General features: G+C 43.2%; 1 protein-coding gene across 1 annotated transcript; it reads right to left on the bottom strand.

Moving 5' to 3' along the window:
* Positions 1 to 4854: 4854 nt before the first annotated feature.
* LOC116980894 (toll-like receptor 6) lies at positions 4855 to 11176 on the bottom strand. Its single transcript, XM_033033523.1, has 2 exons — positions 11148 to 11176; positions 4855 to 6469 (listed from the first exon to the last, which is right to left on the bottom strand). Exons 1-2 carry the CDS (start codon positions 11174 to 11176, stop codon positions 4954 to 4956), a joined length of 1545 nt encoding a protein of 514 aa, XP_032889414.1. The 3' UTR covers positions 4855 to 4953.
* Between the last annotated feature and the right edge of the window lie 8167 nt (positions 11177 to 19343).

Here is a 19343-nt window from a genome sequence, read left to right on the forward strand (position 1 = left end):
ATGATAAAGGAAACAGGCTATGGCCTAGGTGAAAACGAGTTACATAGGAGACAACAAGACAGCTTTGAAGCTAGTACTACGACTTGGGAGGGGGAAGGATGGAGAGAGAGGGTTGCAACGGTTACCTGAAGTTAGAGAAATAAATATTGGTACCGCTATGTTGTAAGCTACCCAAGCAAAATATGAGCCGCTGTTCCTCCAATTTGCGTTTGGCCTCACTCTGACAATGAAGGCCCAGCCATAAAGGTCAGTGTGGGAATGGGAAGGAGAATTAAAGTGTTTGGCAACCGGGAAATCAGGTAGGCCCCAGCGAACTGAGCGAAGGTGTTCAGCAAAACGATTGCCCGGTGTACGTTTGGTCTCACCGATCTATAATAGTCTACACCTTGAACAACGGATACAGTGGATGAAGTTGGAGGAGGTGCAAGTGAACCTCTGCCTAACCTGAAAGGACTGTCGGGGTCCCTGGACAGAGTCGAGGGAGGTGGTATAGGGACAGGTGTTGCATCTCCTGCGGTTGCAGGGGAAGGTATCCGGGGAAGTGATGGTTTGGGTGGGAAGGGATGATTTAACCAGGGAGTTGCGCATGGAATGGTCTCAGCGGAAGGCAGAAAGGGGAGGAGATGGGAAGATGTGACTAGTGGTGGGATCCCGTTGAAGGTGGCGAAAATGTTGGAGGATTATATGTTGTATGTGACGGCTGATTGGGTGTAAGGTAAGGACTAGGGGGACTCTGTCCCTGTTGCGACTAGGGGGAGGGGGAGCAAGAGCGGAGCTGTGGGGTACAGAGGAGACTTGTGTGAGGAACATCTATGATGGAAGAGGGGAACCACCGTTCCATAATGAATGAGGACATCTTGGAAGTCCTGGTATGGAACACTTCATCTTGGGCATAGATGGTGGAATTGGGAGTAGGGGATAGTCTTTGCAGGAAGCAAAGTGGGAAGAAGGTGGGAATCTTACAACCCATTGATGAATATTGATTTCTCTAACTTCAAGTAACCCTTAATAATAATAATAATAAATTTTATTTATGGGCGCCTTTCAAGAGTCTCAAGGACACCTTACAAAAATAGAGCATGTAGAGGAAAAACATGTAAGGGGAATGAAATAAATAGTAGAGACATGACTAGTACACAAAGTAAAGACAGAATTCAATACAAAACACAGTATGAGGCAATTAATGCACAGATGAAAAGGGACGGGGACGTGGGGCTAAGGATAGGCAGAGGTGAAGAGATGGGTCTTGAGGCGGGACTGGAAGATGGTGAGGGACACGGAATTGCGGATCAGTTGGGGGAGGGAGTTCCAGAGCCTGGGAGCTGCCCTGGAGAAGGCTCTGTCCCCAAAACTGCAGAGGTTGGACTTGTGAACCTTTGCAACCCTTGCAACCCTCACTCTCTGTCCCTCCCCCCACCCACGTTGTTGTACTTGTTTCAAAGTCATCTTGTTGAGTCTCATTGTATGTAACGTTTTCACCTAGGTCACAGCTAACACTGACCTGTCTTCTTTATCATTACTTTTTTGCATATCTTTCATTCTTTTGTTCTCTATCTCTCCATATCACTGTCTATATCTCTTGTTTCCCTTTCCCCTTATCAGTCTGAAGAATGGCCTCGACCCGAAATGTCACCTATTCCTTTTATCCAAAGATGCTGTCTGGCCCGCTGTGTTACTCCAGCTTTAAACCTGCATCTGCGGTTCCTTCCTACACATGTTATCTGATTAGAGTCAATGACTATGGCTGGTAGTTTCAAAAAGTGTCATCATGTCAAACATGGTGTCATCAAGTTCAAAGAACAATCATAGAATTGTACAGAAAATCATTGACAATCATTGAAAAGACAGAAAGAGGTCCTACAGCACACATTATCCGAGTTGACCATCATCAACATGAGAGTTTTGTAAAGGAATGAATTGATTTAGACAAGGGAACATTGCTTTTATTTAAACTTTTTAATTTACTCTTTCAATATATATCAATAAAAACAAGTTGCCTTACATCTGTGCAAAGTGATTCCCATCATATCCTGTAACTTGCTGATCTTCAAAACAAATCTGTTCTTTCATTTTGAAATAAGCACCTTTGCTTTTCACAGTTGCTAGAGTGAACTTTAGTCAAAATAAATCCACAACAGCGACTCTAATTTAAAAAGCAAATCATAAAAGTGACTTCCAATGGTAGGAAACCAAACATAAATTTAAATGAACATCGTCAATGTTTAAAACATAGAACATATAAAAGCACAACGCAGGAACAAGACCTTTAGCCCACAATGGCTGTGTCCAACACTATGCCAAATTAAGTTAATTTGAATTTGATTTTGAATTTGATTCCTTTATTGTCATTCAGACCTTTCGGTCTGAACGAAATTACGTTGCCTGCAGTCATACACAGTAACAATAAATAACAAAACATACAATAAACACAAATTAACATCCACCACAGTGAGTTCACCAAGCACCTCCTCACTGTGATGGAGGCAAAAGTCTTAGTCTCTGTCTCTTCCCTCCTTGTTCTCCCTCTGCGCTGAGGCGATCGATGCAGGCCGAAGATGCCGCTCTCCAGTCCAGCGGACCTCCGTGGTGATGTTGCCGCTGCCGAAAGCCGGAACGCCGTCTCCGCTCCGAGTCGGCCCGCCATTAGTCCTCAGCGCAGACGGAGGCAGAGAAGGGGGATACGACAAGAAAAAGTCGCATTCCCCCGAAGGGAGAGACAAAAAACATGTTTTACCCCCCCCCCCCCACACACATATACACAGCCTAATAAACTAAAATTTAACTAAAACAAGACAAAAAAAACAACAACAAAAGTAAAGACAAACGGACTGCAGGCGAGCCGCAGCTGTTAACACATGATCTGCTTACACATGATCCAAATCCCCCATTCTTTACATATCCAAGTGTCTATCTCAAAACCTTTTAAACATCATTATCGTATCTGCTTCCACCACCGCCCCTGCTGTGCATTCCAGGTACCCACCACAGCTGGGTTGTACTGTATATAAAACTTGTCCAGTACATCCCATTTAAACCTTCCTCTTCTGACCTTAAAGCTATGCCCTCCAGTCTTTGACATCTCCACCCTCATATAAAGATTTTGACTGTCTATCCCATCTATGCCTCTCATAATTTTATATACTTCTATCAGGGCCCCTGTCACTCTTCAATGCTCCAGAGAAAACAATCCAAGTTTGACCAACTTCTCCTTTTAGTTAATACTATAATACCAGCAGCATTCTGGTAAACCTTTTTGGCACCCTCTCCAAAGCCTTCACATCCTTCCTGGAGTACACCACCTCATAAACGACCCCCCCCAACAATGGAAATGTCTCCGGTTCCCACATTGACTTCATCAGTCACTTCAGACCCCCAAAAACAGAGTGGAGGAAAGTCATCCACAATCCCAACCAACTCCGTTTTCTGCTCTTCCCAACCAAAGCACTAATAAGACCTTCATTGTTCCCAAGGTAGTAAGTAATTAATTAGTGCTTTGGAATAGAACCCTAGACTGGTTGTCCAAGTTATGTTAGTGATGACAGACATCATTGCTTTCGGCTGCACTTCTAAATTACCTTCTGAAAATAATCAACTATTTTTTTGTTGAGGAATTAACATTCTGTTGGGCCCTTCTTAATGTCAAATTGCGATTCCAGTGAAATGTTTTGCGGACAGTGCACTATTTAAAAAAAGCATTGGATGGGATATTAGGTTCTCTGCAGCAATTAATCTTTCACCAAATCCATTCAAATAATGATCATGCTCTTCCCAGCAACTAGGGAAGTAAGATTATTGCATCGTTTTTTAATTGTGATTTGACCTCGTCCGTAGATTCAGGCATGGCTTGGCTTTCATTTTCAAATTCAAGGTAAATTCCTATCAGCAGGGCTTGCTGCAGTGGCATTTGTGTGGTTATCGTAAAGTCGAACCCAAGTTCCAGGAAAACTGCCCAACCTTCACTGGAGCATGACATCATAAATCTGAAATAGATGCTGCTCCACATGCTACCTAACACAACTAAAGAGTTTGGTTCAGAAAACAAAATAATAATCCAGTTGTGATTCCTAATGAACTCACACTACCATATTGTAAATGATCATGAGCCAAGTAATATGATTCTAAGTATCTCAAAAATAATACTTGTGTGGGTTTATATCAGGGAAGCAACTAGCAAATGTAAAATGTGAATGCTTATAAATAGACTACAATAGTTTCAAAACTAAAAATATAGGATAACTAAAGCTGTAGTCCGGGAGAATTTATCGGTTATTAAACTACAGTCATACCTGCGTGCGTAGACGATGTTCTAGGAGTGATGCAGAACGACAGATGTTTATCTATCATTTCCCAGTAATTACCGTTTCATGTCTTGCCACAGCCTGATTGTTGATATATGCTAAGACATCCTGGGTCTGGACACTGGTCCTTCCACTCTAAGTCTCGGACATGCCAATACTGGCAAATAGCCGCCACAAGTTTTCCGGAGTTTATCTCCTGCCCTGAATGATTGCGACTTTTGTTATCTCAGGGATAAATTAATGTTGCTTAACCAGTATGCTTCATGTCTTTCCTTTCCTTAAAACGGTTTTTTCAATTCCTTTGCTTTGCTGATCGTGAATGGAATCTTTGTTGCCTAATTTACCTACTAGGTAACTCTACCTTCACGGCCCACACCCTGCCCCTCCCCTTTGTACATCCCTTCCATGCACTTTATCCTACATTCTTGCATTGCTCACTTATTTTATTTTTATTTGCTCTCAGTCTGAAGTCCATTCATGGATGCAGTCCAAGTAATGCAGAAAGTGTTTTTCTGCAGTACTTATATCAGTAATCTCTGGATTATCTCCAACAATATAATTCTACAACATAATATATTATTTCATGAAGTGAACTAATAATAGAGGACAATGAAAATTCTTAAGATGTTGCTTGGAATACAATTGCTCAATATATTTACAGTAACGTTTCCTCAGTTTCAGCTGTTATTTTTGTTCCTATTGCTGCCTGTAAATTGGCCCAGAATAGTCTCTGTTTGCTTTTGTCCACAGGCCATTCTAAGTATGTCATCTTTGCCATAAGTGATTTTAGTTTATAATATTTGGATGGAATCATGTATTGAGGGATTGGTTCTAAAACAATCAGTATCAAGTTGTTAGACTGTTCACTTAGTACCCGGTGCTGGGCAAAATAAAGTTCATAATGACACCATTCGCTCTGAACAAAGTTGGGTGATAAAATAAATATTGACTTGTAACTCTTCTCTATACAACTGATTATATTTTGAATAATGCCTTTGCCGGGAATAAAATGTCTTTCATGGAGACAGATCCGAAATGGGTTTTCTCTCTCTTCCAGGTTTGGCAATAGGTGTTCTTTAACCCACCCAGAATCCTGCTCACTATAGGACACAAAAGCATGATAGACACAATTTTCATGTAATTGCTGGAGGTCAGTCTTCATCACCCTTCGTTTCACCTGCGTCCATTGATAAATCATCCTCAAATACCAAGGCAAATCCAAAAAATGACATGTCAATCCCATTACAACTGCTAATACAGTAATGCTACTCAGTATAATCAGCAATAAGAGAACTGGGTTGCACATCACTTCTGATAAATAAAAATCTTTCAACAGAGTTCCTCTGAGATTCACTGGGTAGAAGCACTGATATGACTCCGGCCAACCCACCAACTCTACTTGGGTATTTTCCTTAATCCGGCTGAAATCTCTTAGATGACAGGTGCATGCAAATGGATTTGAGGCAGCATTTAGTTTTGTCAGCCTTGAACAATTTTGAAGGAAATTACTGGAAGGTTCTTGATATGAATTTCCTTCGACGTACAAAATCTCAAGATTTCTAAAGTTGCTGCATTCAGGAAGTCTAACCAGTTTATTAGAGCCAAGGTATAATTCCCTCAGCATTTCCAGGTTGTTTACCCTTTGGGGCACAATATAAATATTATTTTTCTCCACATCAAGGACTTCGAGGTTACTGGGTAAACATGTAAAAATCAAATCTGTCAGTCTGTTTGAAGACAGGTTCAGTTTTTTCAAGCTGTTAGTCCAAAGACAATTTGTCTTCGCATCAAGAGTAAGTTGGTTTTGACTCGCATCCAAATGTTTAAGCGATGTCATATATCGCGTCATGGTACTCAATTTGTAAAATTGATGCAACTCGTTCTGCTGCAAAATAAGAGTCTCCAACAAATTCAGGGTTTTGCAATCTTGAAAAAAAAAATCACTGGTAATTGAATTATCTGTAAGGTCTATGAACTTAAAATGATTTCCTTGCTCTGGACAAGCAATGAATTTATTGCCTGAATTAGAAATGGTAAGATTTACAACCTTTAATTTGATAAAGAAGTCATAATAAACTGGTGGGTTGTAGTAGAATACAGAGCTTCCAATTCTTCTGAAAATCAGTGTTTCCAGTACTCTCTTTGAGTGCTGAATTACAGAAGATCTTATTCTATTCAATGTTGCATTTATAATGCTTAGCTTTTTAATCCTTGTATCCCAAATAGGCACAATTATGCTGGTGAATTGTAGCCATGACAGTGTTAGATCTTCCAACAACAACGTGCTAATCCTTACATTTCCCAGTGCTTTAAAGCCATTTATATAATTGTCGCATGTTTGTGAGCAATCAATGTTTGATAATTTCAAAGTATCAGAAGATGTGAAGGCATCATGCAACACTTTGTAAAGTAAAGCCGATGTGCCAGCAGATGGCAAAACTATGTGGAGTTTTGTTGTTCTCAAAACCAGTAAAGTACCCAACTCATATTCTGATAAATATTTTAATCCAATTGAAACCTCTTGCAACTGGTTCCTTGATATTTCTTTCAGATCATTTTGTTGTAACTTTATTGCTTCCCTACTGCCTAGCCCTAAATATTCCAGATTTTTCAAGAACCCAAATGCTTTCCCAAGTGTTAGGCTCAGAAAACGATTAGAAGAAATATCGAAATATTTGAGAGATGTAATATTATTCAAAAAATGGCATTCAATGTTTGAAAGTTCATTCCTGGAAAGGTCTAAACACTCCAGCTTTCGATTAAACCTGAAGGATGCATTCGCTACATTGCTGATCCTATTGATGGACAGGTTTAAACTTCTCAACCATTGAAGAGAAGCAAAGTCCTGGATATGGATCTTACTGATGTTGTTTTGTGATAAATCCAGTATTTCAGTCTGTTTTCGTAAGTTGCTTGGAACAACTATCAGTGAAGAAGATGAATTGTTTATCACAATGTTGTTTTCTGCAGGAAAACACAAACTACAACCTACTTTAAAAATAGAAATCCAAGCGATGAAGGACGTGGTGTTCGACATAATGAGTTACTCTCTCAGATTTTCTTCTTCTCCCACATTGGAACATGTACGTATTTCTTAGGTGAAATCCATTTAGAACAGCTGAAAGAAAAACACAATATAATCAAATCAAGTCTTGAGTAAAGCTGAGCTGCAAACAGTAGATGCCATCAAGTGATACAATCCAGGTGCCGTATTCAAGAATATACAGTGGAAAGGTTACACGGAAGCCAAACAAAACACATCTAGAACAATAAGGACTTTACATTTTGAATTAACATTGAATGCTTAGACTAAGGAAGTTTGGCATGTCCCCAGCAAACCTCATCAACTTCTACAGATGCGCTGTCAAGGACCAGTCTCACCTCGATTACTCCCTCTTCTCCCCACTACCAAGAGGCAAGAGATACATAAGATTGAAAACCCATAATTCCAGATTCAGGGGCAGTTTCTTTCCAGCTGTTATCATGTAACTGAATGGTCCTCTCGTTAGCTGGAGTATGATCCTGACCTCCCATCTATGTCATTGGAGATTTTGAACTACCTTTAATTGGACTGTCTCTTGCACTAAATGTTGTACCCTATATTATTTATTTATGCTCTGTGGGCGGTTTGATTGTAATCATGTATAGTCTTTTCTCTGACCTGATACATAAGCTTTTCACTGTACCTCGGTACTTGTGACAAAAATGAACAAACCTAAACTAACCACCTGCACATTTCAAAAAGATGAGATATGTGTTATATATTGTGAAAAATTCTGGATGCAATAATAATAATAATAATAATAATAATAATAATAATAATAATAATAATAATAATAATAATAATAATTTTGGTCTCAGTCAGAATACTCTGAAAGCTCTGATGAAAAAATTTACAATTGAATTAAAAAAAAACATTGAATCCTTTATTTTCTTGAGTGGTGACAAATATGCTGTCCCATGACCACATTTAAAATAACATTTTGTTCATCTGGTATGCTCAAAACTTTTAAAATATTTTCCCTGTATGGAGAACCCGACCGTTTCTCTGTGGGTTCTCCGTTGTCGTTGGGGCCGAGCACCGTGGATCGGCCTCCAACCGGAACAACCTGGGGCTCCAGTCGCGGAGCCTGCGGACTTACCCACCATCGCGGAGCTGGCCGAGTTCGGAGCGGGAGGAGCTGTGGTGGCGTGCTGCTGCGGCCCGACCCCGGAGATTTGGAGGCTCCAGCCGCCGGCCCGGTGGACGGTGACACCGGGAGCCCGCGGGTCCCAGCTGGAAGACCGCTTTATGGAGCTTCCGCAACGGCGACTTCTCCCGCCCGAGTTGCGAGGATGACCTGGAGCGGGGCCTTACATCGCCCGGCGCGGCTTCAAATTGCCGCGGGACTTGCTAGCACCCGCCTGGGGCTCCAACATCAAGACCCGGCCTTGCATCGCCCGGTGTGGCTTTAATGACCGCGGGACTTATTTACCATCGCCCGCCAGGGGCTTTGACTTTGACATCGGGAGGAGAATGGGGAGTGCAGGGGAGAGATAAGACTTTGCCTTCCATCACAGTGAGGAGGAGATTCGCTGTGATGGATGTTTGTGTAAATTGTGTTGTGGCTTAGTTCTTCTTCTTGCTTGTATGACTGCAGAAACTAAATTTCGTTTGAACTTCTGGGTTCAAATGACAACAAATAAAATCTAATCTAAAATCTAATCTAATCTAATCTAATTAACAATGGGCCCAGCACCGATCTCTGAGGTGCACCACAAGTCATGGGCCTCCAGTCCAAATATTCAACCAGCCATCATAAACCGCCATCTCCTACATTAAGTCAATGATGTGTCCAATTAACGAGCTCTGCCTGGATCCCATGTGATCTAACCTTCCAGACTAGCCTACCAAGGGCCTTGCTAAAGTCCATATAGACAATATCTACTGCCCTGCTCTCATCAATCCTTGTGCATAAATCTTCAACAAACTCAGATATGAGACATGATCCCCAAGCACAAATCAGTGTCGACCATCTCAAATCAGTCCTTATCAGTCCTAATACTGGAAGATCTTGTCCCGCAGGGTCCCTCCAGTGACATATATAGAACATGGAACATCAGGACACAGGAACAAGCTCTTCAGTCCCCAGTCAGAGACAAACATTATGCCAAGTTAAAATCTGTAAACTCAAGTTAAACCACATCATCCATATCCCTCTCTTCCCTGCACATCCACTTGCTTATCCAAATACCTCTTAAATAGAACACAGAACAATGCAGCATAGGAACACACCTACCCATCACTGATGTCAAACACAGTGGCCTATAGTTCCCTGGCTTCCCTTGCTGAACTTCGTAAATAACAGTACGGAATTAGCCACCCTCCAGTATTCCGAAACTTCAGCTGTGGCTACAGATGAAGCAAATAACTCTGCAAAGACCTCCACAATTTCTTCCCGAGCTTCCGACAAAGTCCATGAATGAAGTTGGTCAGGCCCTGGGGATTTATCCACCTTAATTTGTTTTAAGACTGCCAATGCCTCCTCTTTGCTTACTTGAATATGGTCCAGGACAACATAACTCTTTCACCTCAATTCCTTAGCTTCCATGATCTTCTGCTCAGTAAAAACTAATGAGAAATCTATCTATCTATATCTATAGCTATCTATCGCTATCTATCTATCTATCTATCTATCTATCTATCTATCTATCTATCTATCTATCTATCTATCTATCTATCTATCTATCTATCTATCTATCTATCTATCTATCTATCTATCTATCTATCTATCTATCTTCTATCTCTCTAGCTATCTTCTATCTATCTACCTATACATAACTAAAACTCTGATCATGTTCCGGTTTGCGCAGTCTTTCTATTTGCACAAAAACGGTTCGCGATAGCGCTACGATTTTTCGCCAGTTCAATCACCGGCCTCCTGTGCTGTGATTGCACCAAGTTTCGTTCCGATCGGTTGAATGTGCTAAAAGTCAGCGAGGTTTAAAAATCTTAAATACCTCGCGTGCGCAGATTGATCTCTTCTCCTGCCAGTCAGCACCGCACGGATTAGTCTCTTCCCCTGTTACTCCCGGGGTGTAATAAGTCGAGTCGTACGCACGTCAAGATACAACGCATATTTATTGAAGTCCACTTACAGCATTGGTCTGCAGGACATAACAGTAACTAGCAGCTACTCAGACTGAATTACGTAAGCAAGATCTTGGTGATATAAATCGCATATTAGGCGGAGCAGCTACTAACAAGCACTACAATTGGTTAGTAGGAAATAACCAATCAACATCTTTCCTTGTAGAAACAAAATAAAGCAGATACGTGGAAACATGGTGGCTAAACAATGCAACAGCTGAAACATTAATAACGCATATGGGAAAGTATGAATGGTTACACAAAATCACCGTATCTAATGGGTGGCCTGCTGACCCGTCCGGCACGTGTGCGGTACGAATCCGCATCTCTTTCTTTCACCGGTGAAGTGACTGGGGAGGGGACAGGGGATGTGACCGGGGACAGCACCGGAGACCCGCCGGGTGGAGGTGGTGAAGTAGGCGAGCTGGGCGCTGAACGCCGTGGAGAGGCCACGGGGGACACAGTCTTTGGTAGTGGAGCAGCCGGCCCGGTAGTGGGAGGGTAGACAAAACCCGAGACCTCTGGATACGGAGTCGCAGGACGCGCTTCCTTCACAGGAAGGAGATGTTGACGGTTGCGTCAGTAAATGGCCCCGTCCGCGCTAACCAGGTAGGAGCGCAGTTCTTTGGCAAGGCTGCGGATGTGACCCAGACGGCCATAGCCCTTGTTGGTCTGGAGGCAAACAACCTGTTCACTGGAGAGAGCTTTAAGTGGCTTACTGGACTTGTCGAAAAAACTTTTTGTGCATCGCGCTTGAATTGTAGTTGTTTCTGGACTGTGGGCGGAGAACGGACCTGTGGCTGCAGAAGCTGCTGGGGTACAGGCAGGGCAGCACGGGTTTGACGAAAGGTCGGATTCGGAATGGGAGGGGGAATTGCAGACCAAGTGCAGACCAAGTGGAGGTGTTGGGCGAAGCGATCGCCAAGCATACGCTTGGTCTCACTGATGTAGAGCAGCTGACACCTAGAGCAGTGGATGCAATAGATGAGGTTGAGGTGGTGCAGGTGAACCTCTGCCGCACCTGGAAAGAGTGCTTGGGTCCTTGAATGGAGTCAAGGGGGGAGGTAAAGCGACAAGTGTAGCATTTCCTGCGGTTGCAAGGGAAAGTGCCAGGAGAGGGGGTGGTTTGGGTGGGAAGGGACAAATTTACCAAGGAGTTACGGAGGGAGCGGTCTCTGCGGAAAGCCAACAGGGGAGGAGATGGGAAGATATGGCCAATGGTGGGATCCCATTTGTAGACAAAAAATCTGGAGAAAATCAGCGGATAAGGCAGCATCTATGGAGCGAAGGAATAGACGATGTTTCAGATTGATGTCGGGGGGGGGGGACACACGAAAAAGTAAGGAAGAGGCGGAGACAGTAGGCTGTGGGAGAGCTGGGAATGGGAGGGGAAGGAGGGAGAAAGCAAGGACTACCTGAAATTGGAGAAGCCAATGTTCATACCGCTGGGGTGTAAACTACCAAAGCAATTATGAGATGCTGCTCCTCCAATATTGCGAACTGAGTGGAGGTGTTGTGCGAAGCTTGGTATCACCGAGGTTGATCATACGCTGTAAAGTGTATAATATTTTTGACACTGTAATAGGCCTTTCTTACATATGCTGTCACAACGCACTGTAGTCTCTAATCAACCCTTCAGTAATTTTCCTTGCCCTCCAATTCAGAATAATAGTGTTATAAGCCAATAACTCGACACCAGCACTGGCAATAAATAAATAAATAAAGCACAGCTTCCCAGCCCCTTATCTCATTGGCCACACTCGGCTGCAAATCGGTGCAATCTGGTGGACCATCTTTCTCTAGTCGTGGGGGTGGGGGATTGGGAGGGGCCTCACAAGTGGAACAGCTTAGGGCCTCTCTTCATCTAAATCTGGCCCTGTCTCACACACATCGTGCTTACTAGATTCTAACCACCAACTGAGTACAAAGATTTTCCTCACATAATTTCTAATTTTATTGCCCTGTACCCTAAACCTATGCTTCAGTTCTGCATATACCTGCCATGGGGAAAGGTTTCCTTTCACCTATCCTACCTAAACCCTTCATAATTTTGTTTAACTCTATCAGTACATGATTTATTTATTTCACTTGGGAACATATCTACTAATCTAAAGAAATGTATCAGGTTATTATGTCCTATAAGGTATATGTGTAAATCAAAACAATTTTACATTCAGCAGCACCAAATTTGTGGGCTGGAAAATTGAAAAAGACTTTCAGCAAAAAAGATCTGATTTCAAGGTTTATTTTCCACCAGAAATAGTTCTGTCAATACACTTACAATTTATGAAATACTTTTGCAGAATGAAAGAACATGAAACTTCCTTTTACTTTTTTTCCCAAAAGTTTTGTGGTTTTTAAAACTTGTAGAAAATCCATCCAGGCCTTTCTTTCATCCTTTAGGAATTTAGGGCAGCACAGTGGCACTGCAGGTAGAGCTGTTGACTCACAGCACCAGAAATCTACGCTCAATCCTGACTTCTGGTGCTCTCTGCGTGGAGTTAGCATGTTCTCCCTGTGACCATGTGGGCTTCCTCTGGGGTCTCCAATTTACTCCCTACCTAATGTGTATGGAGTGGATGATGGGATAACATAGAACTAGTATGAACGGGTGATCAATGGTCGGCGTGGCCTTGGTGAATGGATGGGCCTGTTTCCATGTTTTATATCTAAACTAAACTCAACTAAATTCAATTAAAATTCATTAACGTTGCATAAATATTGGGCCAGTAGGTATTGTACCTTAATGTATGGGGCAGGTAGGTGCTGACTTTGCCCTGTGCATTTCAAACCTAGAGGTTGGATCTCAGTGAATCTGACAGTCTGCTCCACTGCTGGACTCAGTATTGAGTTTGTGGATGTTGCACAATTATCCTGAGCAAACTTAGCTTAATGTCAGTGATATCCAACATATGTAAAGCAATCACATTCATCTGAATGAATCTACTTGACTATGATTTGATAGAAAGGTGCATACTTATTTCTTGATTTTACTGACACTTCATATGCTGAGAGAATATGAGGGCGGCTGGGCTTGTATACTGAGAGGGGATGAGAGGGGATCTTATTGAAACATATAAGATTATTAAGGGTTTGGACACGCTAGAGGCAGGAAACATGTTCCCGATGTTGGGGGAGTCCAGAACCAGGGGCCACTGTTTAAGAATAAGGGGTAAGCCATTTAGAATGGAGATGAGGAAACACTTTTTCACACAGAGAGTTGGGAGTCTGTGGAATTCACTGCCTCAGAGGGCGGTGGAGACCGGTTCTCTGGATACTTTCAAGAGGGAGCCAGATAGGGCTCAAAGATCAGGGGGATATGGGGAGAAGGCAGGAATTGGGTTCTGATTGGGGATGATCAGCCATGATCACATTGATTGGCGGTGCTGGCTCAAAGGGCCGAATGGCCTACTCCTGCACCTATTATCTATGGTCTATTCAACTTTATTAATTCACAGCTGGTAGAGCCACTGCCTCGTAGCTTCAGAGACCCGGGTTCAGTCCTGAGGTCAGATGATATCTGTGTTGAGTTTGCACGCTCTCCCAGTGACTCCCAGAGACAACAACGTTTCTCTCAATGTCAGCAAGACAAAGGACATAGTGATCAACTTCAAGAAGTGAAGCGGTCCACATATCCCAGTTTGCATTGACGGCGCTGAAGTAGAGATGGTTCAAAACTTCAAATTCTGAGGAGTCAATATCACCAACAACTTCTCCTGGACCACCCATATTGCCGCAATGACTAAGAAAGCACACCAACGCCTCTACTTCCTTAGAAGGCTTAGGAAGTTTAGTGTGTCCCCTACAACTCTCACCAACATGAGATGCACCACAGAAAGCATTTAATCAGGATGTATCACAGCTTGGTTTGGGAACAGTTCCATCCAAGACCACAAGAAATTGCTGCGAATTGTGGATGCAGCCTAGACCATCACACAAACTAACCTCTCTTCTAACATCACCCATTCCTTCTCTCCAGAGATGCTGCCTGCCCTGATGAGTTACTCCAGATTTTTGTGTCTATCTCTCTTTTATTAACTCCATTTATACCTCACGCTGCCTCGGCAAGGTCAGCAGCATAATCAAGGACGAGTCGCACCACAGCCGCTTCCTCTTCTCCACTTCAGGCAAAGGGTATAGAAATGTGAAAACGCACACCTCCAGATGCTGGGACAATTTCTTCCCAGCTGTTATCAGACAACTGAATCATCCTTCCACAGAGAACAGTGCTGAACTATTATCTACCTTATTGGTGACCCTTGAACTATCCTTGATCGGACTTTGCTGGCTTTAGCAGCACCAAACGTTATTCCCTTATCATGTATCTATACATTGTAAATGGTTCGATTGTAATCATGTTTTGTCTTTCTGCTGATGGGATAGCATGCAAGAAAAGCTTTTCACTGTACCCAATAAACTAAACTGAACTGAACTACATTGGTCTTCTCCAGGTTCTCCGGTGTCCTCAATGTTGGAGATTAATTGGAGATTTGCAGGTTAATTGGACTCTAAATTGTCCCTAGTGCCGGGAATAGATGTGACTGTAAGATAACATTGAATTAGTGTGAAGGAGTGATAGATTGTCGATGTGGACATTGTGGTGGAAATACCTGTTTCCATGCTGTATCTTTCAATCAATAAACATTTCATAAGGAGGCTGCATCTTTTTTATCCATATTAAAATTCAATTGGTCGTTAAAGCATGTAACATTTTCAAACGGTCTCAGTCTTTATTCAATCATGTTAACTGAGGCAACTCAACGGGTCGGACAGCATCTCTGGAGAAAAGGAATAGATTACTTTTCAGGTCGAGACCCTTCTGCAGACTGAGAATCAGGGGAAAGGGAAACGAGAGATATAGACTGTGATATCGAAAGATATATAACAAAAATATGCAAAAACGTAATGATGATAAAGGAAACAGGCTATGGCCTAGGTGAAAACGAGTTACATAGGAGACAACAAGACAGCTTTGAAGCTAGTACTATGACTTGGGAGGGGGAAGGATGGAGAGAGAGGGTTGCAACGGTTACCTGAAGTTAGAGAAATAAATATTGGGTAGCTTATATGTTGTAAGCTACCCAAGCAAAATATGAGCCGCTGTTCCTCCAATTTGCGTTTGGCCTCACTCTGACAATGAAGGCCCAGGCCATAAAGGTCAGTGTGGGAATGGGAAGGAGAATTAAAGTGTTTGGCAACCGGGAAATCAGGTAGGCCCCAGCGAACTGAGCAAAGGTGTTCAGCAAAACGATTGCCCGGTGTACGTTTGGTCTCACCGATGTATAATAGTCTACACCTTGAACAACGGATACAGTGGATGAAGTTGGAGGAGGTGCAAGTGAACCTCTGCCTAACCTGAAAGGACTGTCGGGGTCCCTGGACAGAGTCGAGGGAGGTGGTATAGGGACAGGTGTTGCATCTCCTGCGGTTGCAGGGGAAGGTATCCGGGGAAGTGATGGTTTGGGTGGGAAGGGATGATTTAACCAGGGAGTTGCGCATGGAATGGTCTCAGCGGAAGGCAGAAAGGGGAGGAGATGGGAAGATGTGACTAGTGGTGGGATCCCGTTGGAGGTGGCGAAAATGTCGGAGGATTATATGTTGTATGTGACGGCTGATTGGGTGAAAGGTAAGGACTAGGGGGACTCTGTCCCTGTTGCGACTAGGGGGAGGGGGAGCAAGAGCGGAGCTGTGGGGTACAGAGGAGACTTGTGTGAGGAACTCATCTATGATGGAAGAGGGGAACCACCATTCCCTAATGAATGAGGACATCTTGGAAGTCCTGGTATGGAACACTTCATCTTGGGCATAGATGGTGGAATTGGGAGTAGGGGATAGTCTTTGCAGGAAGCAAAGTGGGAAGAAGGTGGGAATCTTACAACCCATTGTTGAATATTGATTTCTCTAACTTCAAGTAACCCTTGCAACCCTCACTCTCTGTCCCTCCCCCCACCCACGTTGTTGTACTTGCTTCAAAGTCATCTTGTTGAGTCTCATTGTATGTAACTTGTTTTCACCTAGGCCACATCTGTCTTCTTTATCATTACTTTTTTGCATATCTTTCATTCTTTTGTTCTCTATCTCTCCATATCACTGTCTATATCTCTTGTTTCCCTTTCCCCTTATCAGTCTGAAGAAGGGCCTCGACCCAAAATGTCACCTATTCCTTTATCCAAAGATGCTGTCTGGCCCGCTGTGTTACTCCAGCTTTAAACCTGCATCTGCGGTTCCTTCCTACACATGTTATCTGATTAGAGTCAATGACTATGGCTGGTAGTTTCAAAAAGTGTCATCACGTCAAACATGGTGTCATCAAGTTCAAAGAACAATCATAGAATTGTACAGAAAATCATTGACAATCATTGAAAAGACAGAAAGAGGTCCTACAGCACACATTATCTGAGTTGACCATCATCAACATGAGAGTTTTGTAAAGGAATGAATTGATTTAGACAAGGGAACATTGCTTTTATTTAAACTTTTTAATTTACTCTTTCAATATATATCAATAAAAACAAGTTGCCTTACATCTGTGCAAAGTGATTCCCATCATATCCTGTAACTTGCTGATCTTCAAAACAAATCTGTTCTTTCATTTTGAAATAAGCACCTTTGCTTTTCACAGTTGCTAGAGTAAACTTTAGTCAAAATAAATCCACAACAGCGACTCTAATTTAAAAAGCAAATCATAAAAGTGACTTCCAATGGTAGGAAACCAAACATAAATTTAAATGAACATCGTCAATGTTTAAAACATAGAACATATAAAAGTACAACGCAGGAACAAGACCTTTGGCCCACAATGGCTGTGTCCAACACTATGCCAAATTAAGTTATTTTGAATTTGATTCCTTTATTGTCATTCAGACCTTTCGGTCTGAACGAAATTACGTTGCCTGCAGTCATACACAGTAACAATAAATAACAAAACATACAATAAACACAAATTAATATCCACCACAGTGAGTTCACCAAGCACCTCCTCACTGTGATGGAGGCAAAAGTCTTAGTCTCTGTCTCTTCCCTCCTTGTTCTCCCTCTGCGCTGAGGCGATCGATCCAGACCGAAGATGCCGCTCTCCAGTCCAGCGGACCTCCGTGGTGATGTTGCCGCTGCCGAAAGCCGGAACGCTGTCTCCGCTCCGAGTCGGCCCGCCACAGCCTCAGCTCCGAGTCCCGCAGCCTCAGCTCCGAGTCCCGCAGCCTCAGCTCCGGGCCCCGCTGCATCAGCTCCGAGTCCTGCTGCAACAGCTCCGAGTCCCGAAGCCTCAGCTCCGGGCCGTTGCATCAGCTCCGAGTCCCGCTGCAACAGCTCCGAGTCCCGCTGCCCCAGCTCCGAGCCCCGCAGCCCCAGCTCCGGGCCGCTGCATCAGCTCAGAGTCCCGCAGTCTCAGCTCCGGGCCGCTGTCCAAAGCTGGAACGCCGCATCGAGTCGGGCCACCGCTGCCTCGGCCCCGAAGACGGCCAGCCTCGCGTTGGTAAGTCCTGGCTGGCTCTGTCTCTGGAACCTCGAGGTCGGTCGCAGGTTGGAGACCGCCAGCTCCGCCATTAGGCCTCAGCGCAGACGGAGGCAAAGAAGGGGGATACGACAAGAAAAAGTTGGATTCCCCCGAAGGGAGAGACAAAAAACATGTTTCACCCCCCCCCCACACACATATACACAGCCTAATAAACTAAAATGTAACTAAAACAAGACAAAAAAAACAACAACAAAAGTAAAGACAAACGGACTGCAGACGAGCCGCAGCTGTTAACACATGATCTGCTTGCACATGATCCAAATCCCCCATTCTTTACATATCCAGGTGTCTATCTCAAAACCTTTTAAACATCATTATCGTATCTGCTTCCACCACCGCCCCTGCTGTGCATTCCAGGTACCCACCACAGCTGGGTTGTACTATATATATAAAACTTGTCCAGTACATCCCATTTAAACCTTCCTCTTCTGACCTTAAAGCTATGCCCTCCGGTCTTTGACATCTCCACCCTCGGATAAAGATTTTGACTGTCTATCCCATCTATGCCTCTCATAATTTTATATACTTCTATCAGGGCCCCTGTCACTCTTCAATGCTCCAGAGAAAACATTCCAAGTTTGACCAACTTCTCCTTTTAGTTAATACTATAATACCAGCAGCATTCTGGTAAACCTTTTTGGCACCCTCTCCAAAGCCTTCACATCCTTCCTGGAGTACACCACCTCATAAACGACCCCTCCATCTGATGCCCCAACAATGGAAATGTCTCCGGTTCCCACATTGACTTCATCAGTCACTTCAGACCCCCAAAAACAGAGTGGAGGAAAGTCATCCACAATCCCAACCAAGTCCGTTTTCTGCTCTTCCCAACCAAAGCACTAATAAGACCTTCATTGTTCCCAGCCAGGTAGTAAGTAATTAATTAGTGCTTTGGAATAGAACCCTAGACTGGTTGTCCAAGTTTTGTTAGTGATGACAGACATCATTGCTTTCGGCTGCACTTCTAAATTACCTTCTGAAAATAATCAACTATTTTTTTGTTGAGGAATTAACATTCTGTTGGGCCCTTCTTAATGTCAAATTGCAATTCCAGTGAAATGTTTTGCGGACAGTGCACTATTTAAAAAAAGCATTGGATGGGATATTAGGTTCTCTGCAGCAATTAATCTTTCACCAAATCCATTCAAATAATGATCATGCTCTTCCCAGCAACTAGGGAAGAAAGATTATTGCATCGTTTTTTAATTGTAATTTGACCTCGTCCGTAGATTCAGGTATGGCTTGGCTTTCATTTTCAAATTCAAGGTAAATTCCTATCGGCAGGGCTTGCTGCAGTGGCATTCGTGTGGTTATCGTAAAGTCGAACCCAAGTTCCAGGAAAACTGTCCAACCTTCACTGGAGCATGACATCATAAATCTGAAATAGATGCTGCTCCAC

This window comes from Amblyraja radiata, chromosome 1, assembly GCF_010909765.2.
Source record: "Amblyraja radiata isolate CabotCenter1 chromosome 1, sAmbRad1.1.pri, whole genome shotgun sequence".
Taxonomy (NCBI): domain Eukaryota; kingdom Metazoa; phylum Chordata; class Chondrichthyes; order Rajiformes; family Rajidae; genus Amblyraja; species Amblyraja radiata.

Excerpts from the sequence above, each read along its gene's own strand:
- LOC116980894 (XM_033033523.1), bottom strand. The coding sequence starts at position 11,176 with ATGCACAAAAAGTTTTTTCGACAAGTCCA. Across the intron at positions 6,470-11,147 it reads AAGTTTTTTCGACAAGTCCA|AATAAGATCTTCTGTAATTC; the intron begins GTAAGCCACTTA and ends AACATTGAATAG.